At 40.3% G+C, this 9,825-nt stretch overlaps 1 protein-coding gene across 1 annotated transcript; it reads right to left on the minus strand.

Annotated features, from left to right (window-relative positions):
• Nucleotides 1–677: 677 nt before the first annotated feature.
• Nucleotides 678–9,297, minus strand: vwa1 (von Willebrand factor A domain containing 1). The gene is made up of 6 exons (XM_053317573.1): nucleotides 8,891–9,297; nucleotides 5,521–6,078; nucleotides 3,245–3,577; nucleotides 2,645–2,920; nucleotides 2,084–2,359; nucleotides 678–1,560 (listed from the first exon to the last, which is right to left on the minus strand). Exons 1-6 carry the CDS (start codon nucleotides 8,973–8,975, stop codon nucleotides 1,532–1,534), a joined length of 1,557 nt encoding a protein of 518 aa, XP_053173548.1. The 5' UTR covers nucleotides 8,976–9,297; the 3' UTR covers nucleotides 678–1,531.
• Between the last annotated feature and the right edge of the window lie 528 nt (nucleotides 9,298–9,825).

The following is a 9,825-nucleotide window of genomic DNA, read 5'->3' on the forward strand; positions in this document are numbered from 1 at the left end:
AATAGGATTGATTTATGGCAATGTTGGATTTAAAAGACTAGATCAATGGGATGGTGTACCTTGGCAGGTATTTAGTTCGCTGGATCATCCACATAGATACATACCCATCTGGGCAATTGGGTGAGACCTGTGGGTTAAAATTATTGATATAGAAATGATGAATTAAATATCTTTAAATTGACATTTAACCAAGACTGACTATAATTAAACGACTTATGTTTCTGAAATAGGCCTTGATACAAATTTGCTGATTCAGTCCATCAGTAGCATATTAAACAGTCAGTGTACTCAGTGTATACTTTCATTAAGTTTGATCCGATAACCTCTGTGGAATCTGCAATAATTATAATGTGTGTTTAAGCCACACTCACACTCAAATCTACAGATGTAAAAAGAACATACTGTACCTTAGAGTAAAAACCCTGCAAATAAAATACACAAATATTCAGAATACTTAGCCTTAATCTCAGATGGTGATGTGAGTTTGTATTATAGTTTAAAAAAAACAGAGAGCAAAAGAAAGTATTAACAAAATTATTCAAGGACTTTATTGCAAGCTCATGTTAAAATTCAATAGTGGTCACCAAACATGAAATAAGACATTTGCTCTGAGAGGATAACAGTAAAAGATCAGCTGTAAGTCTGTGAGGATCCTTTCAGTAGGGGGCAGTAATCCTTTCAGTAGGGGGCAGTAAAGACCAGCTTATAAAAAGGTAACAGTCTTAAAATGCAAAAAACGTCTGTATACTGTAAGCTATTAATTTTCATACTTACATGACTCTAGATTAATAAATATGAATGATGGCTCTATGAGCAGACCCCCAATACAAGACTTCTTTCAGTTACACACATCTGTCACACACACTGCATTTCTGTGGCTTCACGGCATTGGGTTGGTCTGTTCATAATTCCTTGAAAGTTTAAAGCAATCCCTGAATCTCCTGTTATTAAAGGGCCACACGTTAACCTTCCCTTCTTGCACACACAAGTATCCAATGTCATCAAACCTGCTGAAAGGGAAGTAATGTAAGTATAAGCCATACGTATTCATTATGAATGTAAATCAAATGTTCTCTTTAGCAGGATTTGAAAAAAATGCTGGTTTGGCCATGAGGCCCACATATGGTGCAAAGCACTCTGCAAAACAAGCCACATAAAACATCCAACAACCCCAGCGTTTCCTGCTCTGTGTCTGCAAAACAGACCTCAGAAATATCTTTATCTTACGCCTGCATCTTTAAACTGAAATATTATACATTTACTAAATGTGTAAACCAGATGAGAAAATAGAGATGGAAAAGCAAATAGTCCTCTGTGTTGCAGATTGGAGCAATCAACATGTAACCATATTGTCCTAGACCACTCTTAAGTGTCTATGGCTTCCACGTGAGTGCTCAGTAAGCCAAACTACATATCTCTCCTGGATTATATCCACAGAGGGGAGAGGCGCTGAAAAGAATTATGGATGAAAGTCAGCATTCTTCTAGCCATGCCTCCATGTTTGGTAAGGTGCACTTGCAGTTCAGGAGTGCTATGATCGGTAGCCATATGCTAATGCATCTAAAAGGCAGAAGGAGAAAACAATTGATGAAATATTTATACAGTTTAACATTTGTGCAAAAGTCAGAGTCTTTTGTTAACAATTTCTTGCATCAATGAAACACTAACATTACAAAACAAATGGGATTAATCTGGAGCTATTCAATGTCCAACATAAACATGTTTCTTTTAAATGTGTTTACTCAATCACATTACAATAACATAACAATTACAATAACATCATCTGACTTACTTCTAGTCACAGAGGTTTCAAAGGAGTGAGTAGAATTTCACTTGTGGTGCTCATGGCAATGGAAAATGTGTTAAATGAGACTTTTTAAAATAAATTTGGGAAATTGAGCCTATAAAGGAATAGTTAAACATTTAAGGAAATAGAAGATTAGAAGATGAAGGAAGCGATTAGATTAAAGAGAGGAAACAGCTTTTAACATTGGAAAGGCTAGGCTAGGCAGAACTGTTGAACTATTGCTTTAAACAGCAACTCAACAACTAAAAATACACTTCATGACCTGTCACCATTTACCTGACTCAAACTGTGCTGTGCAACACAGTCCCTCTCCCCGGGCTGTCTTGTAAATGGGTGACACACACACCCTAGCCGATGGGGGGAGGTGTGTGAGGCGCTTTGACAAAGAGTCGGGTGGTAAATAGAGGGAGGAACGCTGGGCAGGGTCAGAGATTTGCTTTCCTTCCCAGGTGAGCCAGTAGCCCCTCAAACCAGCCACGCTGCCCTTCCAGTCGACCTGCACTGAGTCACTACCCACTGTGGTCAGCTGAAGGTCTGCCAGGGCTGGAGTTTCTGGAAACAGAGACCACAGAGTATCATATTTAGTCAGAGTTTTACAAAGAAGAGGATATGAATGTAGACTAGAGGAATTGCTTCAATAGAACTTGTACAGTATTGTTTGGCTCTGGCTCAGCAAGCAGCTCTAAACTGCACTTGGAGTAGTCAAACCTGAATGGGACGGATAGTAATTATCTGAAATTTAAGAGGCTAAAAGTACTATGCTGTGTAACATTAGGATTAGTTTGCAGCAAACTGATTGATCACTGAGTTTGGCTGTATTTTCTTCACATAGCTCACCTTCCTGAGTACACACTTTGACAGACATTGCCTTCTCCTTGCCCGAGGCATGCCGAGCGCTGACAGTAACCAGGTAGGTGGTATCTGGTTGGAGGCCCTTGAGGAGCGTGGAGTTTTGCGTTCGGCCCACTGTGACAGCGTGGAGCTTGCCTCTGGGCAGGGCAGAGTATTCGATGTAGTAACTTGTGACCGTCTCTGGCTGAAGAGGACCCCAACTCACCCGAACACTGGTTTGCCCTGACTCAGATACAGTCACCACAGCTGGACTCACCACCTCTGTTGGGAGAGTAGGGAGACAAGAAAAAACACTGAGGAACTGAAAGATAATATGAAGAAAAAATAAACCACTAGGGCTGCAACCCATGATAATTTTCAGCTATGATTAATCACACCACGATCCCAAAGGAGACATCTCCAAATTAAGTCAAAACTTTAAAATATTCATTGACATACGACAGATAAAGGCAATTTGAGAAGCTGGAAGGAGTAAACTTTTTAACTGTAACTGTAACAAGCCCAATGAAAAATTTAGAGTAAGTGGCAAAGTATGTGTACAGTTATGGTTTATCACACAATGTGTACATGGGTTATTTTCCCAACCTGGTTTTGTTCTGAAGTTGACAGAGAGAGTGTTAAATGCTTGTTCATTGGACTCCGGGGTCAGTGTAGCTGTATAGATTGTATCAGGCTTCAGGCCTGTTAGCCTGGTAGCGCTGGAATCTGCAGATTGGGTGATTCTCTGGTATTGGCTACCACCAGTGCTCGGACTGGTCCCAGTTCCACCTCCAGCACCACCCCCAACTCCTCCAGAGGGAAGCGGACCGAAGCGAATCTCATAGTAGCCCGTCAAACCGGACAGAACAGGTCGCCACTGGAGTGTGGCAGAGTTGGTAGAGACGTCTTTGACATTGATTCGCTCGGCTCTGATGATCTCTGTAGAAGGGGGGATGAAGAATGAAGTTACTGTGTGGCTCTGTCAGAATTGAGGAAGAAGTCATCATTTTGCAAAGAGGGAGAAATGATGGTGACAGTTAAGAGAATAAGACAGAGTGCTAAAAATGCTTTGGCTTCAGACAGCCACCCACATAGACACGCAGACTTGGGTTTCTGAAAGCATTCATAACCCTTGGAATAAGACAACTGGAAATAGCCTGCCCAGTTAGGCCCTGCAACAAAATAACAAGCTTCACTGAGGCATTGATATCTGCAATAGGATCCATTTCTCCTTGTCGCACACAACACTTATTTATACTATGCATCATGTCTTATGGCTGCAGTATATATTGTATAATTGCTGAGGTGTCCCTTGTGAGTGTTATGGCAGTTCCCTAATCAGGAGAAATGGGTGATCTCCCCAGTCTATATATATATATAAATATATATGTATCATGTCTGGCATAGTGTTGGAGGATGCAGCAAGGGAAGTTGAGTCATTAATCCATTAATAGATCGCCCTATCACATTACAGACTCTTACATACGCACACAGACATGCTCAATGTCCAACGTTCCTATTTGGCCTCACTGTCTTCAGGAGCATGTGTGGCATTAGGGAGACGCAAAGAGACATGTAAAACACCTCTGTATGAGTCGCAGGCGTCTAGTGTGATTGTAGATGTTTGAAAGAGGGAGCTTCTCAAATCTATTAACAGACATGGGTAATGCAGATGTAGTGTTACTGCTATCTATAGCTCCTTGAACCTTTTAAAGGGTCACTTTGCCTAAATCACTAAAAATACTTCTTCAGATACTTTCTTTTCTCAGTACTTTTATGTGCCTAAGGTTTTAGATACTTACCTCAGAGATTTATGTTGATGCTTTAATGTTTATCCAAAACTAATGGGCCCTATTGTACATTATATGAAGGTGCCAGCAGAAAATATAGACAAAGAAACCCAAAGGCATATTGTGATTAAACTAGCCAGAAATATATTTGATGTAATAATACTGTATATAATACAGACATGGGGTGACCTAGAATAATGATAACATAATTTACTACCAGTATTTACACAACAACCAACATTAGCATATGTTTGGACTTGTGTTTATGGCTACCTAGAAAATGTAAGTCCACTACATAAAAGCACCAGCTACACCTACAGAACAAGTGCAATAATTCTTATAAGACTATTGACATGGGTTGTTGGACTGGTTTCCTGTGCTGATAGTAGTTTGTTCTATTGATTTATTGCAGCACCTCATAGAAAGCTAGCCTAGAAAACTAATTAGACATTTTCTACCATCATGTCATGCATTTAAGTGCCATTAAACAGGACATTTTTACTACATTTTACTGTTTTAACTCAAACTATGATCTTTCCCTAACCCTAAACAAGTGGTTTTTGTACCTAATCCTAACCATTTTAATACACATCATGGGAAGGATTGGCATATCACCCCTAAGCCAAAATGTTCATCCATTTTGGAACAATTTTGATTTCATCAAATTATCTTCCACAATCAATACCAATGTGGATGATTGTGCAGTAATTCCATAGCAACAATAAACAGACTATTGAAAAGAATTCTGAACCAATATTCACCTCCATTTTTAAAAGGATTGAAAAATATTAGTTTTTGGTTTTACTTGCAATCCATCTCACAATTGTCTTCTTCTTTAACATAGTTTTTAATCTGACATATATTTGATTTTAAGACATGTAAACATAAAATTAAAGAGTCCAACACACAGTAGCAACTTGGCACAATTTAAAATTAAGAGCCTTTTTAAAATGTATTTTTTATCAATCTTGAAATGTTTTTTAAAAATCAATTTATTGATTATTATTGAAAAAAACAATTAATTATTATGGTAGCACACTTCAGACTCCACAGCCTTCTTTAAACCTCAAGAATCCCCTGTGCCATACTTACCAATGATGGCATTACGCAGGTCCTCTGTGATGATACTCATGTCATCGATGTCCACAAAGTGCAGGTGGCTTTCAATAGGTGGGGACACCACTTGCCTAAACACCTGATAGTTACCAGGCCCAGTGGAGACCACCAGCACAGCCACGCCCTGTTCCCGCAGCTCAGCCATTGGTCCAATCACATCGCCCGGTTTCACTCCATCGGTCAACCACACCAGCACTCTCGGGAGCCCCGGCCGGGCCCCATCTGCTGCTCCTGGTCTCAGCACCCGGTCCCTTGCCATTCTCAGCGCGTCTACTGTGTTAGTGTCCCCCCTGAGAGGTTTGGTACCCCTCAAAGCCCCCTGGAGGCCACTTTGGTCGCTGTAGGTGTCAAAGCCGAACTCAAGGCGTGGTTGGGTGCCCACCTGCAGAAGTCCTACCCTCACTTGATCCTCTCCCAGTGAGAAAGGAAGGAGGAGTTCAGAAAGGAAGGTGAGCATGCGGGAGTGCTCATAGGATGATACACTGCCTGAGGAATCCAATAAGAAGAGGACGTCACCCTCGCAGCAGTTCAGCACTGTGGAGAAACATTACAGAAGATCAGCACAGTTGTTTATACGTCCCCTATGATTCCGTTTTACTCCAACAACTTTTTCCACAGGCCCCCTTTCACGCTGCAGGACACAAACACTTGCACGCACACACTTAGAATCTCCCTCCTCCGGCTCTATCCGCTTCCTAGGAACAACACAGTCACACAGTCATTATAACATTTATGGAGATGTTGTCAACATAAAAGCAGCCGAGTCAGGAGCAAGATAGAAACAAATATTTACAGTGAAGATAAGAAGAAATCAAAAGAAACAGAGGAAATACAAAATGATGCTGGATTCTATGATAACTTCAGATGGATAAATGGGATTCTGAGCCACAATGTGCTTTTTTTTTCCTATCCTATTTTCCATATTTTATAACAGAATATAAAAGGGAATGCCAGGAGTGAAAGCTGGGGAAGGAGGGACCAGTAGCTGCTCGTTATTAGCAGTGAAGGGAGAGGGAGTGGAGAAAGGAGGTGGGACAAGGGGAAATAAAAGGCGTTAAAAGGAGACGAGCGGGGTCGGGGGAGAGGGGGGTGTACTGGCAGTTCCATGCGAGAGACGAGGAGGAATGTTGGATGGCCATATACAGGGCAGAGAGAGTGAAAAAGAGCAATGTTTGAAGTAGTGTTTATTTGCAGATCTTCAGATTGTTCACTCATCCAAAGAAAAACACCCACTATTAAATTCACCGAGCAAGGGTTAAGGAAAGAAGAAAAAGAAATGTGTGAGAAGACAGATAGAGTGAAAGACAGTTGCCTCAGGAACATTCTGGCTTAATAAGAATACAATTACAGGCACTGGCTCAAACACCTTGACACCTTTGGATGCCTCTTTATTTAATATTTGGATGTGTAAAACATGAGATGAGGTGTTGATAAGACTCAGAGGTGTTGAAATCCAAGAGGGGAGAGAGGTATGCATACACACACAAATCAAACATGCAATGCACCCTCACCGCCTTTCTCTCCATCAGCTTAAAGAATTCCTTGCATTTGCCTTGTTGTTTGGACTTTGCGGCAAGGGGGCCCCTCTGTATCATAACCCCCCCCCCCCCCCCCCCCCCCTCGTACCTTTCCTCTACCTTTGTGCAGGTAAGTCTTTATCTGAAACCCTATGTTGATGTCTGGAGATAGCTACTTCACTGTTTATCTAAAGAAAAGACATGTTTAAATGCAGTCTGCTGCTATCATATACGCTGTAAATCAGATTTATTGGTGGACTATTAACACATGCGCCATATAATGGTGGAAAAACAAAGCGTGAAACCTCACGTGGCCCCTAGTAAAACACTACAGGAGCAGAGCGGGCAACCTGTTGAACACATGGGCACAATATGAGTTCATTACTGACACAGGCACAATCAAGCCTGTACGACATAGGGTTTGCACTGCTGGATGTGCTGAAATGTAAAACGCAGATGAGGAGACAAATATAAACGTGTTGCGTTGCAAAAGTATAAAGGAATTTCGATTTATAAGCCTCTTGTGTCCAGAAGATTTCAACACCAGAATAAGAGACACCAAAATAACAAGAGCAACCTTAGTTTATCTATCACAACCTTAGTTTCTCTTGAATGCCTATTCTTGATCCTTAATAATCAACTTAATTACTCATAATCACTATTAACCTAGGATAAACACACTTTCTTTTTCTGTGTATGTGACTTGTGGGAAAGAGATCTTTATTGCACAAGGATGAAAGTATTAACAGCAAGTACACCTATAAAAAGCCCAATTACTGTAAGCTAAGTTGGTTGAAACTCATCAGGGTCCCTATTAATGGAAATAGCGAAGTGACAGCATCTTACTCACTGCTTGACACAGTCATAAAGAAACAGACAGACTCGATGGTGTCACCACTAAGTCTGGCTTCAAAGACGCTCCATGCTCATGAGCTTTACCACAGGTGCATAAAGGTATCACTGAGATAACAGCTGATAACATATGTTTTACTTGGTTAGTGATACAGTATAAGAATGTGTAGTCATTTATCAAGAATTAAAGGCATTTGTATTTGTGTAAGAACAGCTGACAAATTGAAGAGGTTACACAATGCCTCAGTACCAGTAAACTCTACACCAGAGTAGGATGAAGAAACTTCACAAACAGCCTAAAAACATTTATCATTTTATATTTCAGTGACCCCCGATATGAGACTTTTATTATTACTTATGGTTTAGTTCATCATTTACAGTGGACTGTTGATATGGGAAACTGAAGGTCAGAGCTGTCATTCTTACTATTATTACTTTAATGAACTAAATATTAGTACATTCTGATCTGGGGACGGCTTTGTTCTCTCTTGGAAAACCACAGTGACAAGGCTAAGAGATGTCATCAACAGACAATAATCTGGAAATTCAGCTCTTTCTCATGTTATGTAGTGAGCCCCTAAAGCTACTGGATACCTGGGTGGTCCCTGGATGGGATTTCATCAACTGACAATTCAATACCTGGAGTCCTGCCATTTCACAGAGAACACTGGTGTAATATCAACCGCACCCTGAGCCCAGACAGTCCCTCCACCTTCTGCTGCAGCATCAGTTCCCTGGAGCTCATATTATTTGTCATTAGAGCTTTTAAATTGTCTTAATATTTACTAAATCCCTTTGGAGAACGTTGTCTAATAGACAAGATATTTAGGTCACCACAATACAATAAAGGAAAGTTTCACTTCATCATTTTTCCTGTTTTTTAAATCATAGCTTCCTAACTGAACACGTTTCTGTATCATAACGTTAAGAAAGGTAAATGTGGGTACCATTGGATGAATCCATCTGAGGGGGCTTACCTCCTTCAGGTGGGGGGTTCTGTGTAGCAGACGGCCGCAAGAGCGAACACAACAGCATCCATGTCAATAACATGAGGCTCTCCATCACTGCAAGCAAAGTGTATGACTCAGTTCCTCCAACGCAAAAGAAAACAAATGTTAAGAGGTCTTCAGTCGACCCTATATATCCACCACAGCCCGGGGGAGCGCACTCCAAGTCAGTAAATCACAGTCAAAGCATAATTTATAAAAGTCCCATTCAGCCCGGGTCTTTATTCTGCTTCTCCTCTTTCTTCTTTACTGAGCATGATCAAACTCTCGGCAACTGGAAACTCTGAAGGTTAAACTTAAACTAAGCCAGACTGTAAACTTCAGCCTGTGAGTACGCGCAAAGTCTGGGCGCTCCTCCTCAATGCAAATGCGCTTCGCTCGCGCTCCAGGGCACGTGTGTCAAGCACGCGAGAATCAACACAAGCTTGCTTCCAAAGTAAACTCTGGTTGCTAAGATCATTTCCTTTTCTTCAACAAAGCTGTAAATGGTCTCACTTTGGTCTCCTACGGAACCTTTTATTCGAGATTTAAAGAGATGAATTTAAAGTTTAGGCTACAGAAATAATAGTTATGTCAATCAGCTCTGTATGTGCTTCATATGAATGACTGCTAACATAAATAAGCCAGTCTTTACTCCAAACATGTCAGATATTAAAGTCCTGCTTTCTAAATTAGACATAAAGTAATAATAATAATAATAATAATAGTAATAATACTACTAATAATAATAACAATACATTTTATTTATAATACTTATTATTTGTACTATTTATAGTACTTTTTAACCATATTCAAAGACACTTTAAAGAACCAAAGACAATTAAAACAACAAAACTGAAATAAATGAAAACACAATCAATAAAAGCAATGCAGAGAAGAGTAAACAAAAATAGAAAAAAAGAAAA

Source organism: Scomber japonicus, chromosome 4, assembly GCF_027409825.1.
Source record: "Scomber japonicus isolate fScoJap1 chromosome 4, fScoJap1.pri, whole genome shotgun sequence".
Classification (NCBI taxonomy): Eukaryota; Metazoa; Chordata; class Actinopteri; order Scombriformes; family Scombridae; genus Scomber; species Scomber japonicus.